The sequence below is a fragment of the Otolemur garnettii genome, unplaced genomic scaffold (genome assembly GCF_000181295.1).
Source record: "Otolemur garnettii isolate 467f Iridium unplaced genomic scaffold, OtoGar3 scaffold00071, whole genome shotgun sequence".
NCBI classification, from domain to species: Eukaryota; Metazoa; Chordata; class Mammalia; order Primates; family Galagidae; genus Otolemur; species Otolemur garnettii.
The window spans coordinates 9,995,874-10,018,148 of record NW_003852466.1 but is presented as its reverse complement, the minus strand read 5'-3'; the positions used below and the strand labels follow the sequence as shown (position 1 = coordinate 10,018,148).

General features: G+C 40.3%; 1 protein-coding gene across 1 annotated transcript in view; it reads left to right on the top strand.

The window, feature by feature from the left end:
• Positions 1-1,515: 1,515 nt before the first annotated feature.
• SNTG1 (syntrophin gamma 1) overlaps positions 1,516-22,275 on the top strand; it is a gene marked incomplete at its 5' end in the record, with an annotated part of 391,830 nt that continues 371,070 nt past the window's right edge. The window contains 2 exons of the mRNA XM_003793729.2: positions 1,516-1,710; positions 9,516-9,650. Coding sequence (XP_003793777.2) covers positions 1,516-1,710; positions 9,516-9,650 — 330 coding nt within the window. The remainder of the gene's footprint in view (positions 1,711-9,515; positions 9,651-22,275) is intronic.

The window sequence follows — 22,275 nt, the reverse complement described above, 5'->3', positions numbered from 1 at the left end:
CAGCCTGAGACACTGGGGACTTGATTGGTGTGGTGGAGCTAAGTGGCTCTGTCTTGTTTTCAGCTGGTCTCTGGCTTACCCTAGTGAATCAGTTACTCTGGGTTGAAGTCTCAGCTGTGGAGAAATACCAGCAGTTAAGTACCCTGCCTCCCACAGACAACAACTAGATAAAGAAAATCAAACCTTCCCACAATCACACACCCAGAGTACCACTTTGGATAGTCCTCGGGTGATAGGTACAGTCTGAGAGATCCAAATCAATTGTCCCAGTCAGCACCCAGTCTCAAGTGGGAGAGTTCAAAAAGTCTCCGACTAGATAGTAGGAGTCTGCTGGGAGCTCAAGTATGACTCGTTCTGGTTCTTCGTGGAGTCAGAATGACCCCCCCCCCAGCAAATGAATTAGTCTTGAAAGGTTGATGCCTCCTTCCCCACTTTGCACCTCTGTCACACCCAGTCACTGGTAATTCCGCAGGGCTGTGACCCAGTTCCCTCCAATGAGCAGATGCTCAAGGGGTTTGCACCTGCCTGAGTCACAGGGAGATATGTCTCCTCAGCCAGGCCTCCATACTCTGCCACCACCTAGCAGGGGAAGCTGAAGCCTAACAACATCAGGTGGTTAATGGAAGCTGAGGAGGTTCAGTTTCAGCTCCATCCCTGATTGATCTTGCTGACACTGCTATTTTCACAGAATTTGTGATTTTTTTTCCTGGCTATGTTCCCCTGTGGACAAGGCACTGTTTGAGTTCACAGAAACTGTGACTCAGCCCTGGTCTGTGCTGAGTGTGTCTGTTTACTTTGCAGTCTGTGTTGGGGTGGGTGCAATTAGAGCTCACATTGACCTCTCAGTTCCAGCCTCCTTCCACCTGTTTTTGTCTCAGCTATGATCCCTTGAGTTCCAGGTGCTTCTTAGGTTCACTAAAACATTCCTGACTCAGACCCACCCTGGGATTATGCCATCTCTGTACATGAGTCTTCTATTCTCTGTCCCTGCTGTACCCCACCTAGGCAGGTATTGCTTCAGACATACCCTCTGCTCATGGGGCCTGCATTACCATCTCATATCTGTTCCTACCTGTGTCTGTCCCCAGAGCTGGTGTGTCTGTCTACATTGCAGTCTGTGTTGGGGTGGGTGCAATTAGAGCTCACACTGACCTCTCAGTTCCAGCCTCTTCCCACCTGTTTTTGTCTTAGCTATGATCTCCTGAGTTCTGGGTGCTTCTTAGGTTCACTAAAACAGTCCTGACTCAGACCCACCCTGGGATTATGCCATCTCTGCACATGAGTCTTCTATTCTCTGTCCCTGCTGCACCCCACATAGGCAGGTACTGCTTCAGACATACCCTTTGCTCACAGGGCCTGCATTACCATTTCATATTTGTTCCACTAGTGTTTGCCACCAGAGAAGATGCCTGGCTTTCTCTGGTTTCCTAGAGAGACAGATGTGTCTCTCCAAAATATCCCCAGGCGTGTGAGTCCTATTGTTCTCACTGTTGCCACTGCTGCTCTGTGCCACAGGGCACCATCTCTCCCTCTCCTGTCTGGTTCCTTCAGTACACTGTCTCCTCCTTACCTCCTTGCTGCAGAATCAGCACAGACCTGCAGCAGTCCATGCCCCTCAAGAAAATGCCCAAGAATCTGGAGTCCATGGGCAAAAGGCTTCCAGACCTCGGGGTGAGAGTGGAGGGGAGTGCTGGGAGTTCAGAATTGCAGGTATAGAAATAGTTTCACATAGTTTTGCGCCTGGCAGGAGAGTGCCATGGCACCCTACTAGGGGAAGGAGGTCCGATCTTGAGAGGGACTCTCCCATGGGATGAAATGGGAGAATGTTTGAACTCTGCTTGCTTATTTGTAGAAAGTATACTGCGAGCTGTACTTTTGGGGGAGGAGACTCACATCTGCTTGATAATGGATTTTGTACCTATTGTATCCTTGGGGTTGTAGCTTGCCTCAGCAGGGTTGATGTGTGTTCTTCAGCCTTCTCTCTTGGCTCAGCTCCAAACCATTAGCTTACTTGCTAAACTTCTGTCCTTTAACTCTCCTCTGGATGGGAGCCTCTGAGGAAAGCTGGCTCCAGTCAGCCATCTTGCCTTTGTGGAACTCCTGATTCTTAATTTAAACTTCTTCCCAAGGTCCTGAATTGCTGGAACTTGTATTGTAGTCAAAGATATAAAACATGTTTTCTCATGACTGTTAATAAGGAAAAGATGAAAATTTGATATTCACGGCTGTCAGATCAAGGTAGAATGCTTTACTATTGCTAAGTGCGGCTGTCAGGAAGTTTCTTCTTTTTAAAGAAATAAAAGAAGCTTGTCCAGATAATTTCCATTTGAAAGCACCTTAAGAATCTAATACAGATCCTTTTTTGAAAGAGAGATTTATTTATTAAGAAATTTCTGCTATTAAAAATAAAATGTTGCAATTCTTTTAAGGAGTTGGTACTTAGAAATCTAGGAAGAAGTGAAAATTGGGTGGAGACTTTCAGAAAATGCAGTTGGGAAAAGTGCAAAATATATACTTTAGAAGAAAAAGTGTACATGTCCTCGGATATAATTACTGATTAGTTCTGCTTTAAAAGTGTTGTCAAAATAAATCTATATGTTTAAATAATCCAGTCTGCTTTGTTAGTCCAGCTTTTCCTACATACTTCATTTTCACATCTATATTCCTTAAAATATGATGTGTTGACAATGAAAATGCATATTTCTTTATAAAAATATCAATAATTGAATAAATTATACAAATGATGGAATTTAGTTTAGTTTTTCTTATACTGAAATATAATCTGTGACTAAGATCCAACCAACAAATGTTGAAAGAAGCCCCACTGTGAGCCATTACTCTACCAGCTCTTATGGGTTTGTAATCCTTAATAATGAAAAGTATAATAACCTATTATTATTAAAATCTTCTTGAGACACCACTATATAAGAGGAATTTAAATAATGTGATGTAGAATACTACAGGTTTTCCAATATATAATACTGATCAATTTGGGGGTGAATATGTATTTTAAAAAGTACCTTAGTCTTGGGCATGGTGGCTCAGACCTATAATCCTAGCACTCTGGGAGGCCAAGGTAGGTGAATTGTTTGAACTCAGGAGTTTGAGATCAGCCTGAGCAAGAGGGGGATCCCATCTCTACTAAAAGTTGAAAAAGTAGCCAGGTATAGTGGTGGGCATCTGTAGTCACAGCTACTCAGGAGGCTGAGGCAAGAGGATCACTTGAGCCCAAGAGTTTGAGGTTGCTATGAGCTATGATGCCATGGCACTCTATCCAGGGCCACAAAGTGAAACTCTGTCTCAAAAAAATAAAATAAAATAAAATAAAATAAAATAAAATAAAATAAAATAAAAATAGTAAAATAAAATAATAAAAAAGCACTGAGTTCTTCCAAGTGAGGACTCCTTTTTGAATGGAGTGGTCTCAGATGGTGTCAAGAAAAGAGAGACTTGTACTAGGGCGTGAGAACTGGCCAGAATTTGGTAAGGGAAAGGCCATGATGAGAGGCAATCCTGGGAGAGAAGCACCATGCCTCAGAGGACCTTCACACACCACTGCCACACTGGGGGAAACAGCATAATATATTACTTAAAACTAGAGGTTTAGAAAACAAATTAAATTTTATTTTTCACTCAAAATATAGAAATCCCGAGAATATCTGCACGAGTATTTGCACTTTATATCATGGTCTCTGCCTGGTTCCTTGTAGTTTGTAGTTTCTTACATCTGGTATCGTGAATTCTACATTTCAAAATTCAAACAACATAGTATAAAAGTTTCATAAAAATGTATTTTATATTCTTTGAAAGACTAGAACATAAATTTAGAAATATCTTACCTTTTGAGGAGGAAAAGGATGATATCTAACTTTTTAAGGTTCCAAATTAGATCCAAAGTTTAAACAGGTGTAAATTCCTAGTAAGTTTAAATATGAGGCTTGTTTAGATAACCAAGAATAAATCTCTGCAAATTTATAACCACATTTAATTGATTTGCAGAAAGCATAACCAAAGATAGGAGTTTAAAAGTATCACCTTTTAAGCAAATTAAGAAACATTACCCTTTAATAATTCTTTAAGCAAATAGTCTCAAATATAGATTTTGAAAATTCTACCTGTTGTCAAGGATGATGCATCAGACATAGGGAAGTAATACTGGACCTGGATCATGTTTATGAATCATCCCTTTAAGTAATATTTTATGTATTTTTACAATGTACATGATAAATTTGTGTAGTACATACATACACACACACACAAACATATCACATACATTTCTTCGTGTCTGTGCCATGCATGCAGAGTTATCAAAGTTTGGAGACAAGTGATTGCTACATTAATAAAGAAAAAGAAAACTGAGTTCATGTGTTAAGTTTATACTAAAATTTGGGGCTATGATTATTTAGTCAATTTTTAATTTTTAAACAGTTTGGGTACACAGATCTGTAGAGACCTTGCAGGTGGGGCTGCTATAGCTTATATGGTACCAACAGCCATTCTCAGATCCCGTTTCCCTTTTTTATTCTCTGAAGCACCCCGTGAAGACATGGAGCTCAAGCCTCTCCCCCATTAGTCTCCTGTGCCCTCTTTTAGCACAGCTTTGGGGGAAAACTTCTATAAGCAACATGGTGGTCTTTACTCATTGTTCTCCATCCAGTTGCCATTGGTTTGGTACAGGAGAAGGAACTGGTTTCAGGTGATGGTGTCCTGTTGAGAATTTTTCCCTCACTGTTAGGATATTTGATGACCAAAATGCTATCAGGTGAAGGATGCCAGTGACCTGTTCCTGCACTGAGGCCCACAGGCCAGCTTCCTGACAGCTCTGCAGGACAGACGCCCAGGTTTAGGGGCACAGAAGCTGCTGGGCTGCTCCTGGGTTTGCTTTGGGCTGCATGCACCTGCTCTGTCTGTGAAAGTGGGTACACTGGGCTGTTAGGGGAGAAAGATGGATTCTTATTTCATGGCACACGGTGAACACTATAAAAGTAGTTATTAAACAACAGATAAATGAAAGACGTGACTATGTATCATTAGGGATGACCCCAGTGTGGGGATGCTGCCCCTCCCTGGCGAAGCGCCCCGAAATAGTCTTGTCCATCTTCCCGTCAACAGTATCTGCAATGGCTGTGTTTCAACTCTCCCATTTCCTGTTCATCTTCTATGCTACTACGATGAATAAATTTAGAAAGCACAGAGTGAACACGTCATCTCTTTGCCCCCATTTCTCTAGGAATCCCCGCTCAGTCACCCTGGGACACCCCAGGGTCTCACCCATCCTCTGCACCCACTCCCCATGGCCCGCGCCACCTCATGGTCTTACCTGCTTTCATGTTTCCACCAGTTCACTCAGTTTTTCCTTCTTGATTAAAACAACTCTTGCTCTTCTACTCACCATTTCCTCATTTATTTTTAAGACAACCGGACCGTCTTTTCTCTCTCTGGATCCTCCCTTGCACCCCTCCCTAGTGGCCGAGATCCCCTGATTCCCTCCTGCTGCAGCTGTGACCTGCGTCTCACCTCCTTGCGCTGTCTCAGTGAGCGCAGACTCTGAGGTCAGGAACTCCGGCCTGGGTCCTGACACATCCTCTGTGACTATCACACAATTTTTGCAAAATTAATGAATGTATGGGATTTTAAATGTATTTTCATGTGCACCAGTTGAATTTTCATAGTAGAATATATATAATTTCTCTAACTCCTGGAGAAGACATTTTTACTTTAATTTGTCCTTAGTTCTCTGCTGTTCTCTCTCACCAGCTATTTATTGAGGGCTGTGTGTGTGTGTGTGTGTGTGTGTGTGTTTCATTCTAACAAAGTTCTCTTCAGTCTTTATTTTCTGTGACTCTTATTTATCCTCTCAGGATGCAAAAGTGAGCTCAAAGCCTATATTCTGTTTTCCAGACAACTATTCCGTAATTAGAGGACATTTTACACATTACTTGAGTGGATGCTAGCTTTGGCTGCATCAGAAGCATGATGAGAAAACTCTCATAGCTGTGTTTTAGTTCCTCAAACTTTCCCTGTTGATCTTTTATAACTCTTTGATGTGTGACAATAACACATTCCCCCGCTCTCGGGGGAGAACTCGCTCTCATCCTGAAGTTGAAACAGAGTATTATTTGTGATTACCAGCTATTCCGTTACACTTCTGGGGGAAAAATTGGCCCGGAATGTACTGTACATTGAAAAATCAGCAAATGTGTCCAATTATGGTCACTCTGCTTTGATGTGTTATTTCATATTCCCTTTCCTCTTCCTGCCTCTTAGAGTGTCTCTCTGTTGGCCCCTGGCCAGGATCACATTGCAAGCAGCAGACAGTTCTCTGTGTGAAAGCATAGAAAAATTATGTTCTATATAAAGGAAAGTATAATCTGCTTGTGCTGAAAGATTTTTTGTCCTTGAGACATATCCTGGGGAATTTACTCTAGAATAGATTAATCAACATGATTTAATGAGCACCTGCTGTGTGTTACTGCCACAGCTGAGGAAAAAACACTACTACTAAAAAAGTTTCTGCTTTTCCTAAAAAAAACAAAACTTTTATAAATCTTAGACTAACTGTGTGATATTGTATGTGATAGAGGGCAAAACGTATGGATTCCTTCCTACATGGGATAAAACAGAATTATCTTTGGAGGCTGAAGTATGCATATCAATATATTCCCATCAACATTATGACATTTTCTTTACAAGTAATAAATTATTAGCAATCCCCATGGAAAAGTATATTCAAGAAGAAGTCTGGCATTCTTCCTGGGATATTATCTTCTTTAAATATTAAGAAGACATTGCACATATGAGTGAGATCACGTGGTACCTGTCTTTCTGTGAGTGGCTTATTTTACTTACCAAGATGTTTTCCAGGCTGATTGGTGTTTTTGCAAATGACAGGGTTTCGTTCTTTATTATGGATGAATAGTGTTCCATTGTGTATCTGTGTATGTGTATACTACAATTTCTGTATTACTGTTCTGTATTCATTTGTCCATGGATGGGCATTTAGGTTGATTCCATACCTTGGCTAGAATGAACAGTGCTACAATAAAATGGGAGTGCAGATGTCTCTTCAACATGCTTTCATTTCAATCTTTCATTTCTTTTAGATACATATCCAGAAATAGGGTTGCTGGATCATAGGACAGATCAAGTTTTACTTTTTTGAGGAATCTCCATTCTGTTTTCCACCATGATTATGTAATTTACATTCCCACCAACAGCGTGTGAGCAATCTCCTTTCTCCCTGTGCTCTCTAGTGTTTGTTATCCTTTGCCTTTCCAATAACAGCCATTCTCACTGCAGTCAGATGCTATCTCTGCATTTTGTTGATGGTCAGTGGTGTAGAAGTTGAGAGTAGAAGAGTGCTTTCCAGACCCAGAGGAGAATGGTGGGAGGGGAGGTTGGGAGAGGGTGGTTGACAGGTACAGTGTTGCAGCTAGGTGGGAAGACGTTCTGGTGTTCCATTACATGGTAGGATCCTTGTAGCTGGCAGTAGTGCACTGCCTATCAAAAATAGCTAGAAGAGTTTGAATGTTCCCACAACAAGAAATGAATACACTATTACCACAATTCCGTCCTTACACAATGTATACGTGCATGACAATATCACATTGTACTCCATGATTATGTAAATTACTATACATCAATTTAAATAAATAAATAAACAGTAAAGATAAATACAGGAGACCCTCCATAGCTGACCACCAACCTCTACTGACCACCTCCTTAATTTGACCTTAGTTTCATAGAGTGGACATGCACCACATGTACATATCAATATGGTAGGCCTAGTTCCTTATGTTGACCATCTCCCTATGTTGACAAGTTTGTTACAGTCCCTTGGGTGGTCAATTTACAGAGGTTGCACATATGTATTTGTCCATTAAGATAAGAATGGCTCAATAATTATCAAGTAACAAAAATGGTCAAATAATGACCAAAGTGGTCATTATTCCTATTAACTTTTTGGCACAGAATAAGAGCCAAAGACTATATTATACATCAAGGGTCCTCAAACTTTTTAAACAGGGCTCCAGTTCACTGTCCCTCAGACCATTGGAGAGCCAGGCTGTGGGCCCTGGGACGAGTTGGCTGCTAAGCAGGACAGGCAGTGGCGGCAAAAACACCCGGCAGGCCGGATAAATGTCCTAGGCAGGCCACATGTGGCCCACGGGCCGTAGTTAGAGGATGCCTGTTAAACATCAAAGAATATTTCCTTTTCTACCTGTGACAAATGGAAATGTTAAGTGCACTTTCTAGGGAGGATATTCATACTTATCTGAATACATACCATGATACCAATATGCTTTGAGAGTGACAACACTTGTGGACTTCAGTGACAAGATGCCCGTTTAAAGTTATGTAGTACAAGTTCAGAAATTATTATTATTATTTTGAGTCACCCTGAGTAGGGTGCTGTGGCATCATAGCTCACAGCAACCTCAAACTCTTGGGCTTAAGCAATTCTCTTGTCTCAGCTTCCTGACTAGCTGGGACTATAGGCGCCCGCCACAATGCCTGGCTATTATTTTGGTTGCATTGAGCCTCTGTGCATGTGGCCAGCACTTTACTCACTGAGCTATGGGCACTGAGCCAAGTTCAGAAATTTTTTATAGTCCGTTTTCACAATTCCCAAAAATATCTGGAGCAAAATCGCTGGATTAGGAATCAGAAATCTTGGATCTTTAACTAGATTCTGTATTTAACTGACTGAGTTAATTTAGAGAGTTTGCCTCTTTGCCCCCATTTCCTCCTAGGTACTAAGTTTGTATGTATGTGCCCAGGCACCTGTGTGTGTGCTCATGTGTGTGTTCATGCGTGTGTGTACATGTATTCATGTCTATGTGTGTGTGTTTATGTTTTAGCAACTAGAATGAGGACACAGTGGGTTTAGTGTAGGCTGGGGTGGCAGAGGAAGGGATGTAGAAATGGGGGGGGACGTAAATGGTTCATTTTTAGAGTGAAAAAAATTTTCTAAACTTAGGCAGTGCCTGTGGCTCAAAGGAGTAGGGCACTGGCCCCATATGCCAGAGGTGGCGGGTTCAAACCCAGCCCCAACCAAAAACTGAAAAAAAAAAAATTTTTTTTTCTAAACTTGTTCATGACGGGGTTGAACAACTCTAAATATACTAAAACTTGAGAATTATACACTTAAAAGGATTGAGTTATATAATGTGAATTATATCTCAATAAAGCTATTAGCTTTTTATATTTAGATTTTAAGTATTAAAAAAGATGTTATTATGCTTGAAATATAGTACATAGGCAACAATATTTACCTTCCGAATCTTAGCATGGACTTTTGGACATAGACTCTGTTCTCTGGAAGTCTGCTTCCCTGGAAGTGGTTATTCTTTTTCTCTGCCCCTATGTTAAGTATTAAATTTCAGGCTCATCAGAATATGTTGTTTTCAGCTCTCAAACGTTACTCATCATGTTTTACTGTAAATAGGCTGTGAAATTATAATCTATAAGCTAAATATTTTTTTCCTCTCTTTTGCTTTTCTTTTTGTCTGAAGACAAAGACAGGGATTTGTTTGCTGCAGGATGGTAATCAGGAGCCTTTCAAAGTGCGGCTGCACCTAGCCAGAGACATTCTGATGATCCAAGAGCAGGATGTGATATGCGTGTCTGGTGAGCCTTTCTATTCTGGTGTAAGTAGCTATTCCTTCTGTTGAAATTTCTTTCTTTTGTCTTCTGTTAATAAAAATTCACATTCATAGAAAACTCTTAATATGCTTTCGTTTAATTTTCAGAACAAAACCAATGGTCCTGTGTGTAATTTTTGTTCACATTATTAAGTAAGCAGGATTCCTAGATGAGGACATTACCTGGGTCCACAGTATATACACATTTAGGGCCCATCCCCAGCTTGGTTCCCAGATGTCGTTATGTGAAGGGTGTGACCCTGGTGTTTTCTGATCATAACACACTGCATTCAGCCTTTTCACACAGAAGGCTAATGAGAACTGTGCATGGCAGTGGCCCCTGACCTGGTCTTGTCTTACATCACCTTGAACTTTTGGAGGTGACGCCATGGTGGGAGCTGTCCTTCAGAATCAGCAAAGCAGGAGGCTTAAGGCAGCCCCCGTCACTGAGCTCCATGTGAATGATTTTCCCCTGGGATGATGCCTGAATGATTCTGTGACTTCCTTAATAGAATTTTGCCTAAGTGAGTTTTCTCCCCAATATGCTAACCCATGGATGCACTGTGCTGCTGCTAATCCAGCCACAGATTATCACCAAAACTGACTACTGTGTGTGCTGTGCCAAAACAGAGCCACTGGGGGAGGCCTCCTTTGGTGGGATCAATTTTTATTCAGCAAAAACATATTATCATAAAACAAAACAGGTTCTGGAATTTATTGTTTACTGTGTAATATCATTAAAGGCATCATCTTAACAGTGTTGCCATATGTGATCTCAAAAGAAAATTATGGAAAGCATCAAACAGTCTGCTCTCCAGTTTCCCCAGACATCTGCAGCTATTTAGCATGAAGATTTAATTTGTACCTATTAACGCACTTACCTTGAAGTGTTTCGTTAGTGCTGAATAATGCTGAACTTGAGTTTTCACATCCTTTCTCACTAACACCCTATGGGAGTCACATAAGGCCCTAAATCAATAGGCCTTTGCTAAGAAAAGATAATGGACATTTTGCAGACTGTTAACTATTCTTTTGTCACAGACCATTTAATCATCTTGAATCATGGGCCTGGATGTCAAGGCTGATTAAATTGTTCCCATGGTCTTGCCCTTTCTTCCCTTTGGTTAATAATAGAGAAGTATGAATCATATAACCCTCTAGAGTAAATATATCACACAGGTCCCATCAGTAAAATAAAATCAGTAAAATATAGGACTTCAACAGTGAAGTAATGCTTTAACTATAAATTTTGTAGTCAAAATAGTTAATATACATAATTGTACATATGAATAAAGCTTAGAATGCTGGAAAGGACTCAGAGAGAATTAAGGAGACATCCTAAGCTAATGTTAAGAAATGCAAAAACACATTGAGAAAATTCAGCACCCATTTATAAGGAACACTTCCAATAAATATGAAAAGGAAGAAGGTAAGTTACTCAATCTGGTAACAGGCGTCTGATGAACACATGTCAGGATCATGACAGCTAACATTCAACATTCTCTTCAAGATTCAAAGCAAGTCAAGAACCACACCTCAGCTCTCTTCTCTTCAGTATTGCTCTTGATATTCTCTCTGGGGCAACAACTTCTGAGAATCAATAGAAACAACATGAAAATTATAGAGGAAGAGGTGAAACTGCTTTATTTATAGATTTCATGATGGAATACAGAGAAAATCCTGAGAAATCTACCCAAAGTAGAGTAACATAAAAATAAATTAACAATGTTGCTAGAGTAAGGACACTATCCCAAGTTGATTTTGTTTCTCTAATAGCAACAAGCAACAAGAAAAATGAAATAAAATGCAATTCACAACACATCAAAATGATAACACAGGAGGGCAGTGCCTGTGGCTCAGTGAGTGTGGCACTGGCCCCATATACCGAGGGTGGCAGGATCAAGCCCAGCCCTGGCCAAACTGCAACAACAACAAAAAAATAAATAAATAACACAGGAGTAAATTTAACAAAAGATGTACATGACCTCTACCCATCACAAAATTGTGATGAAGGAAATGAAAAGAAATGAGAAAACAGATCAACAGAATGTGATTAAATTGAAAGCTAAGTATTGATTAATTATTACACCCTCTCAAATATTCCAATGCAGTTGTGAAAACTCAAAATATTTTTATAGATATCTACAAGTTGAATCTAAAATTTTTATGGAAGCACTGCAGCTTTACAGTAGTTAAAACAATCTTGAATGAGAAAAATAACATTTGAGGGCTTATCTTCCCTGATTTCAGAGATGACTAGAAGACTCAGTAGTAAATATCATGTTATATCATAAATGCTGGTATTGAATCTATGGAAAATTACAGATAGTCCAAAAAGTGACTCACGTTTATGGTCAGTTGAGTTTTTAAATTGTGGTACAATATAAATTTACCATTTTGACTATTTTTAAGTATGCGGTGCAGTGGCATTGAGTGTGTACATACTGTGAAGTAGCTGTCACCACTGCCCACTTTCAGAATTCCCACCTCCACAGTGAACATCTATACACACTTAACAGTATTCCTCATGCCGCGCTCATCCTAGCTGCTGGTAATAGCTGTCCTACTTTCTGTCTCTGTGTATTGATATCCTGGGTAACTCATGTAAGTGGATCATATAAAATTTGGCCTTTTGTGTCTGGTTTATTTCAAAAGTATGATGTCTTCAAGATTCATCAGTGTTGAAAGGTGCATCATAATTTTATTTTCTTAAGGCCAAATGACATTCCATTTTATGCATATGCCACATATTATTAATCCAGTTACCCGATAATCAACACTTGGGTTGTTTCTACCTTTTGGCTCTTATGAAAACTATTGACATAAGTATGGGTTGGCAAATATCTGTTTGAGCCCCCACTTTGAATTATTTTGTGAATATCCTAGAAAGGGAAATTCTAGATGAAATGACAATTTTTTGTTTAATTTTTTTGATGACCCACCATACCATTTTCCATAGTACTTATACTGCTTTACATTCTAAGGTTCCATTTCTCCAGATCCATCCCAATCCTGTTGTTTTCTGTGTTTTGATGATAACTATCCAAATGGATCTCAGGTTGAATCTCCCTGTAGTTTTCATTTTCATTCCCCTATTGATTAGTAATGTTGAACATCTTTTCATGTGTTTATTGACCATTGTATGTCTTTTTTTGAGAAATGTCTACTTATATCCTTTGTTTATTTTTGAATTGGGTTGTTTGGGGTTTTTTTTTTTTAGTGTTCATTTAGAGTATTCTTTATACATTTTTGGATATTAATACTTTATCAGGTTAGTGATTTGAATATTTTTCTCTCAACTTGTAGGTTGTCTTTTTACTTTGTTGATAGTGTGCTTTGATGCACAAAGGTTTTTCATTTTGATGAAATTCAATTTGTGTATTTTTATTTCTCTTTGTTGTACCTTTTGTGCCCTATTAAAAAAAATCAGCAGAAATCCAGTGTCACGACTTTCCTCCATCAGGTCTTCTTCCAGTTTTGAGTTTTAGTTCTTACTTGTAGATATTTTATCTATTTTGAGTTAATTTCTATTTGTGGAGTTATGTAAAGTTCCATTTTTATTCTCTAGAATTTGAATATCCAGTTTTCCTGACATCATTTGCATCTTAGCCCTCTTATCAAAAATGATGAACATACATGCTATGCATTTGTTTCTCTATATATTTTTTTATGCCAGAAACACACAGTTGTGGTCTTTTGTTAGTTTTTGTTTTTACTATAGCTTTATTGCAAGTTTTGAAATTAGAAAGTGTGTGATCCAGCTTTATTCTTTATTGTTTAGAGAAGGGTTCCCATTGTTACCACTTCTGTTCACATATTCTGGAAGTCCTGGCTGAAGCAATCAGACAAGAAAAAGAAATAAAGAGTATCTAAAGCGAGAAAGTGGAGATCAAACAATTCCTGTTTGCTGATTATATGATTTTGTATCCAGAACACTCTAAAGACTCCAGGAAACACTCTTAGAATTGATGAGTATAATTAGCAAAGTCTCAGGTTACAAAATTCATGTTCACAAAGTCAGTACTATTTCTATATAAAGTCAATACCATTTCTATATATTATACAAGCTTAGAGTCAATACCATTTACAATAGCTGAAAAGAAAATAAAATACTTTGGAATATACTTAAGCAAGGAGGTGAAAGATCTCTACCAGGAGAACTATAAAATAATTATAAAAGAAACAGAAAACCATCTCCTGCTCATGGGTTGAATGAATCGATATCGTTGACATGTTTGTACTTCCAGAAATGATTTACAGAGTCAACACAATCCCTGTCAAAATACCAATGTTGTATTTCACATATCTAGAAAAAATAATTCTATGCCTTATGTGGAAACAAAACAGAGACTGAGTAGCCAAAATAATCATAAACAAAAATTACAAATCTGGAGGTATTGCATTACCTAACTTCAAGTTATACTACAATGTTGTAGTTACCAAAACATCATGGTACTGGTATTAAATAGAGACAAAGCCAACAGAACAGAATAAAGAACCCAGAATTGAAACCATACACCTGTAACCAACTGATTTTCAACAGAACAGACAGCAGCATTCACCAGGGAGAGGAAGCCCTTTTCAATACATGGCACTGAGAAAACTGGACAGCCACATGCAGGAGAATGAAAGGAGACCCATGTCTCTTGCTATATACAAAAATTAATTCAAGATGGATAAAAGACCTAAAGGTAAGGCATGACATGTAAGGCACAGAAATTCTAGATGAAAACTGGAAAAACTCTTCTAGACATTGACCTAGGCAAAGAATTTATGATTAAGACCCCAAAGGCAAATGTAGCAATGACAAAAATATGTGGGATTAAAAGAGCACCTGCATAACAAAGGAAATAATCAACAGAGCTAATAGACAACCTAAGAATGGGAGAAAGAATCAGAATGGTCAAAAAATAATAGATGCAGAGAGAAAGGAGTGCATATGCGCTATTGGACTACAAATTAGTACAGTATGAAGATTGGAAAGCAATATGAAAATTCCTCCAAGACATAAATGTAGACTTACCATTCAATCCAGAAATTTCAATATTAGGTCTATACCCAAAGGAAAATAACTCATTTCTATCATACCTATACCCAATGTTTATTGCAGCATGTTTCATAATTGCAGATGTAGAATCAGCCTAAATGTCTAGCAATTCGTGAGTGGATTATCAAAATGTAGTAAGTACATATAATACCACACTCCAGCCCCCCTTCACCAACGCAGATAGTGGAGCACTATTCAGCCATTAATAAAATGAAATGTCTTTTGCAGCAACTTGGATGAAACTAGAGACCATTATCCTCAGCAAGTATCTTAGGAATGGAAACACAAGCACCACATGTACTCCCTAATAATGGGGAATTAAATGATGGGCAGACATGGGCGCAAAGATACGCAAAAGGCATTGGGAGGGTTTGAGGGGTAGAATCTCATCTGTTGGGTATAATGCACACTATTCTGCACACCAAAAGGCCTAACTTAAGCATTCCTTATACAAGGTATCTATGTAACAAAAATTTGTACCCCCTTAATATTTTTGAAATAACAATGGGAAGAAAAAAAAGATTATTAGGATGATTGGGGCTCCTTGAAGATTCCATACAAATTTTAGAATTGGATTTTTTTTTTAATTTATGAAAAAAGTAGTCATAGGTGTTTTACTAAAAACTGTATTTAATCTGTAAATCACTTTGGGTATTATGGACATTTATAAAAATATGAAGCTTTCTGAGCCATGAATATGGGATGTCTTTCTATTAATTTATGTTCTTTAATTTCTTTGACTAATATTTTATTGCTTTTGGTGAATAAATTATTTCAACTCCTTGGTTAATTCCTTAGTATTTTATTCCTTTTGATAAAATTGTTAAGGAATTGTTCACCAAGTTTAGTTTTTAGATGTTTATTGCTAGTGTACAGAAATGTAACTGAAGCTTTACATGTTCACTTGTATCCTGCTGCTTTGCTGAATTTATTAGTTCTAATAGTTTTCTGTGAATACTTAGTGTTTTATACATAAGATCATGTCATACATAATAAAAGATAATTTTCCTTTTCATTTCCAATTTGGATGCAGTCTATGTCTTTTTCTTGGATAATTATTGGGTAGAACTTTTAATACCATGTTGAATAGAAGTTATAAAAGTGGGCATTGTTGTCTTGTTCTGGATCAGAGAGAAAAAATACACACTGTGTGTCTTAGTCCTTTCGTTGTTGTTGTTGCTGTTGCTATAAAGGAATACCTGTAATTTATAAAGACAGGGGGTCAATTTGCCTTACAGTTTTGCAGGCCATACAAGGAACCCAGCACCAGTATCTGCGTTGGTGAAGGGGAGCTGGAGTGTGGAGAGGTCACATGACAAGAGAATGAAAGCTGGGGGCTGAGGAAGTGTGATATTCTTTTCTTTCTTTTTTTTTTTTTTTGCAGTTTTTGGCAGGGGGCTGAGTTTGAACCCACCACCTCTGGCATATGGGGCTGCCACCCTACTCCTTTGAGCCACAGGTGTCACCCCATATTCTTTTTATAATAACAACAAGACAACAAGCTCTAGATCTAATAGAGCAAAAACTAACTCACTACCACCCTCTGCCAGAGACATTCATCTGTTCATGAAGGATTCACCTCCCTGATTCAAACACCTCCCATCAGGCCCCAACTCCTGATGGAGTGATCACATTTCAACATGAGATTTAAAGGAGACAACATCCAAACTGGTGCCCCCAAACTTATGTCCTTCTCACTTTACAAAATATACTGACTTCTTCCCACTTCTCCCCAAAGTCTTCACTTATTCCAGCATTGACTCAAAAATCCAAAGTCAATGTCTCATCTGAGATTCAAGGCAAGTTTCTTTCATTTATGAAGCTATAAAATCAAAACTAAGTTATTTATCCAACAGACATTGGATAAACATTTTCATTTGAAAAGGGAGTAATTGACCAAAAGAAAGGTGTACCAAGCCCCACCTAAGGGCAATACCCAATAGGCAGACACCAGGGCACACTGGCAGGAACAGTGGGCTCCCAAGGCTGTTGCTGGGTGCAGCCTCTGTGGCCACTCTCATGGATGAGGAGTCCAATGCCTGTGGCTTTTCGGATGGAGAATACACACTCCTAGTGGGTGTACAATTCTGGGGCCTGGAGAATGGTGGCCTTGTGCCCACACCTCTACTAGGCAGTGCCCCAGTGAGGACTCTGTGAGGTTGCCAACCCCACATTTCCTCTAGACATTGTCTTAGCAGAGTCTTTTTGGGAAGGCTCCACTCCTCCGAGGATTCTGCTTTCTGATACATCCTCTGAAATCTGGGTGGAAGCTGCCAATCCACACGCTTGCATTCTGCACACCTGGAGACTTTCCAGGTGGGAGCTGCTAGGGCTCACCCTGTGCAATTCCTGCACCTGGAGCCCCTGGGCTTGGGCTAGAGTGCAGCTCTCTAGATGTGGACAGCAGTACTTTGAGGTGATATAGAGCAGTGGTGTCCTGGGCCTGCCTCCTGAGATCATTCTGTCCTCCTAGGCTTCTGGGAGGGGCTGCCAGGAAGATTTTATTTTATTTATTTATTTATTTATTTTTGAGAAAGAGTCTCATTATGTCACCCTCAGTAGAGTGCTGTGGTATCACAGGTCACAGCAGCCTCCAACTCTTTGGCTTAAGTGATTCTTTTGGCTCAGCCTCCCAAGTAGCATGGACTACAGGCACCTGCCACAGCGCCTGGCTACTTTTTTGTTATAGTTGTCATTGCTGTTTAGCAGGCCTGGCCTGGGTTCAAACCCACTAGCTTTGGTGTATGTGGCTGGTGCCCCTACCCTCTGTGCTCCTGGCACTGATCCAGCCTGGAAGATTTTAAAAATGCCTTGAAGTCTTCATCTTATTGTCTTGACTGTTAGCACTCGGATGACTTTTTCTGTATAATCTCTGTAGGAAATGTCTACCCTGCAGTATCCTTGAGTTCCTCACCTGAACACTCTCCTTCCCTACCACACAGACAGGCTGGAAATTTTTCAAGTCTCTATGTTCTACTTCCCTTTAATTATAAATTACAACTTTAGATCATTCCGTTGCTTTCACATCTGACTGTAAGTAGTTAAAAGCTCCATGACATTGCTTGAGCACGCTGATGCTTTGAAATTTCTTCTGCAAGGTAGCTTAGCCCATCACTCTCAAGTTCAGCCTCCCACAAAGCTCTGGGGCATGAAACCTGGGCAGCCATATTTTTTTCATTCTTTTCTAAAACTTAAAGGTGACCTTTGCTTCCAGTTCCCAGTTTCTTATTTCCATCCGAGACCTCATCGGCCCACACTTTACTATCCATATTTCTATCGGCATTTCAGTCTCTACCACTTAACCAGTCTTGAAAAACTTCCAAACTTTCCCTCATGGTCTTGTCTTTCTCAGTTCTCCCAGTTCTTTCAGCCTTTGCCCATTATCCAGTTCCAAATGCTTCATCATGTTCCAGTTGTCTTTATGGCCATACCCCACTCCTGGTCCATTTTTATATTGCTATAGAGGAGAACCTGAGGCTAGGTAATTTATTTTAAACTAGGAGAGGTTTATCTGTCTCATGGTTCTGTAGACTATGTAGGAAGCACGGCACTGGCATTTGCTTCTCATGAGGACCTCAGGCTGCTCCACACAAGGGTGAACGGGGATGAGAGCTGGTCTGTGCAGAGGTTATGGAGCAGAGAAACAGAGGCAGAGAGAAAAGGGAGGGGCCAGGCTCTTTTTAACAATCAGCTTTCATAGGATCGAACTCTTCTTCCTGCCCTCAGGAGGGCGTTAATCAATACAGGAAGAACACACCCTCAGGGCCCAGACACCTGCACTGGGCTCCACCTCTAACCTTGGTGATCAACTTTCTGCATGAGAACTGCCAGAACAGCTCCACTCTCTCCCACTGTGGACTTTTCATATATGCCTTGTCAGGGTGTGGTAGCTTCCTTTTCCTACTTCATTGAGTATTAAAATGGTGTAGAATGTTGTCATAAAAAGTGCTGAAATTCGTCAAACACTTTTCTGCCTCAACTGAGATGATCTTGTGTGCTTCCCTCTGCTCTGCTTTACAATTTACTCTTCCCTCCCCTAATGCCTCCCAGGACTCCGCCCATATGAAGTTCTTTCCACCCTCTGAGTCTACATCTGGGGAAAGGCAAGCCATAGGAGGGAATCTAGGGCAGGGGGGCAGGGCACTCTCAACTGCCAGACTGTCCTCTCTGTCTTCTTTGTAAAGCCTCCCACTCCCAAAGGCAACCCCCCCCCACACACACACACATTGGAAACAGACTGTCTCTGAACCTGGCCCTTCTCAGAGGTGGTATCTGCTGGGCTGCTGCCCTGCACGGCCAATGTGTGCTACAGAGACACATGTTGCTTCACGTGTTGCTTGAGGATGAGTTTGGGAGGGTAGGAGAGCAGAACAGGGGCAATCACCCAACTTTTGAGAAAGAAAGTCCTATCTACTTATTACAATAAATGTAGTGCTAATTGAAGTTCTGCTTCAGTTAGTAAGAAAGCTGGGAAAGCGCTCTGAGGCAAGGCAGATGTTCCCTTGCTGACCCCTGGCAAGGATGCTGGCATTTCACCTGGAAGCGCTGGTGTGAGGCCCTAGTTGGAGAATGAGGACGTAGGGCGAGTGGGCTGGGGGATAAGGACAGGAGTGCCATCAGGGAGTTCACTCATGGTAGGGGAAAAAAGCACCATTCTGTTGAAAACTCTAGGAGATTGCAGAATATCCTTTTTTAATGCTGGTTGGTGTTACCATGCTCATCCTGTTAGCTAAAAGCTGCTTCCAGAATTGCCATTGTCTGACACTTCTGGTCTGTCCAGCTTAGGCCACAAGATAGCCCTTGCACATTGGAACTCAGGAGGCAGTGGGACAAGCCCAGGTTAAGAACTAGTGTTTCTCCATCAGCACCACAGGCGGGGGCAGGGGTCGTGAGACCTGGCCTTGACCTACTGATAATAGAGGATAAACCCTGGGGCATGAGCAGGGCACCTGTCACCCAGAGGGACAAGGCAGAGAACCGAGCCAGGCACAGTGTGGAGAACAGGGTGGAGAACTCGCAGGGTGGGTACTAGCAAGGTGGTCAGCTCCCAGGCATCTCTGCGGAGTGATGCCCTTGGTTCCTTGCTCAGAAGTTCTTCACATGTGGTAGGGCTTAGCTCAGTTGCGGAAATCCAGAACTGAAAATTCATGGTGGGCACTTGAGCAGGGCCTCAATGAGAAGGCAAGATATGGGGTTTAGGATGGTGAAGGGTCCCTGAGCAAAGGCTTCACCTCTCACACCGGGGGCTGAACATAGAGGAGGAGAACATCATGGAACAGCCACCAGTCCCAGGGTCAGCGTTAAAACACTGCAGCTTGATGAAAATTATTGGCAAAGGAACGTGTGCCTGAGCTCTAAGGACTTCATGGCATGAGTTTATAAAGAAAGTGACTCGACAGGGACCCCCATCTGATGGAGGCTTGAACCTGCTCAGATCTTGCCGAGTGGATCTGGGATTGTTCAATAGAAACCAGGCAGGATCTCAGAGGTCTGGGGGGCAGGACAGATGACAGACATTGGCATATCTAGTACATCTGATACTTATATTCTACCAATATGCAGAAAGTCCTGTAAAATATTGATCATTCACAAAGTGTGCAAACGTTTTCACTGACCAGAGATAGCTAGAGAGTAAAAACTAGAGTAGCTGATGCATTTCTGCCTACTAAATCCTGAAGTTTTCCCCAGTACTTTGTATTAGCTACTTTGAGGAACATTCTATGATTTATTCAGAGATTATACAGTTAAAGTTTTAGCATTGATTTCATATCAGATAAAACCTGTTCCATCTGTGATAATTAGAAAACAGTAACAAAGTGTAGAGAGCAATTATTCAAGATCTGTAGACGCAGAGAGCAGAGTGACGGCTGATCAGAGCGATGCATGGCACTTGTCAGATAGATGCTGTTAAAGCTTCAGTTCACATGAAAGAAAGCCGCCATCCTCCCGTGGCGCTTGGAAATCAAGCATTCAGTGCCTGTCATCCTTCTGACTGATTTGCCACTAAAAATCAGAGGTACCTGTGGCTGTGCTGGTGATACTATCTCCTTCAATGTGTCCTGAAGGAGAATCTAATTTAGCCTATGCTAGTTTTAAATATCGACAAAATATTTTTAGAAGGCAAATGGGGCTAAGAGCAAATAAGATTGCAATCTATTTTCCCATGGACACATCACTCTCAAAGGTGTCTCTAGGAAAAGATAAGAAAATCTTGGAGTTAAATTCCAAATATGGCAGAACTAGCAGACAGATAGCATCAGTACAGTCCGTGCTGCCACAGAGCTCTAACAAGCAGTGTTACACTTCACATCAACAGAACAACTCCCCCCAGTTTTCCTTGTGGGAGAAAACATGCACTTAGCAATCCCACTAGTGAAACCATTATTTCCTGGAGACAACATTAAGAGAACATAATATCTATTTTTAACCTGGGAGTTTGTACCAGCCCTCATGTAGGTGTGTCTGGAAGCAGGGTCTGACTCTGAGGCTGTGAAAATGTGATCGGGAGACAGATTGCATCTAAATCACAAGTGCGCTTATTGGCAATAGATAGATTTATTAGGTAATCGGGGGGAAGGGTGCGTACAGCCTCAGATAGGAAGGTTTGTTTTTTTTCTTTTTCCTACATTTATGGAGCTATCGATTGAAATTCATCAACACAGAGACGAGAGACTATGTGCACACACATGCACAACTTTCAAACTTCTAAGACATTCTCATATGCAACTATTACCTTTTTGTATTTTAATAAAAGTGCATTCTTCTTTTATTTAAAAATATTTAATTGACAAAGATCATATATATTTAAGGTCTACATAGTGATTTGAGATTTTATGTGTACACACATTGTGTAATGATTATTATAATCGGCTAACCTGGGCACCACTGCCCATGTGGTACATGGGTACCAAGATATTGCTCAACTTGTAAGAGAAAGTTTATACTTTTTAATCAGCATCTCCCTATTTCCTACCCCTGGAAACCACTGTTCTCGTCTCTGTTTCTGAGTTTGACTTTTTTGATCCCAGGTGTAAGTGAGGATAGGAAATATTTGTCTTTGTATGTGTGGCTTATTTCTCTTATGGTGATGTCCCCATGTTTAAGACGCTGACCCAAATGGCAGGGTTTTCTTATCTTTTCATGGCAGAATTATAGTCCATTGTGTCTATACGCCACACTTGCTTTATCCATTCATCTGTTGATGGGCTTTGGTTGTATTCTCGAAAATATGATCTATCCTAAGTAAATATATTTGATTTTCCCAAACCTATTTTAGAGGTGAAGTGGGTCATTAGGAAGTAAAATGGATAATAAGATATCAATTTAATCCAAATTATTTTTACATTTGATTTTATGTTTATGAATGAAGTGATCAGGAGTATTTTATATTTCTGCTTCTCCTTTTTTTACCTTTTGGAGGAGATAGCCATTTCAGATGTAATAAGATTAGCAAAGGGAGGATAGAAATAATTTATAGAATTATAAAGTACTAATAGGTAGGTAATAATTGTTTGGAGATTATGAATTTATAATGGAAAAACAGGCTCGGCGCCTATAGCTCAACCGGCTAAGGCGCCAGCCACG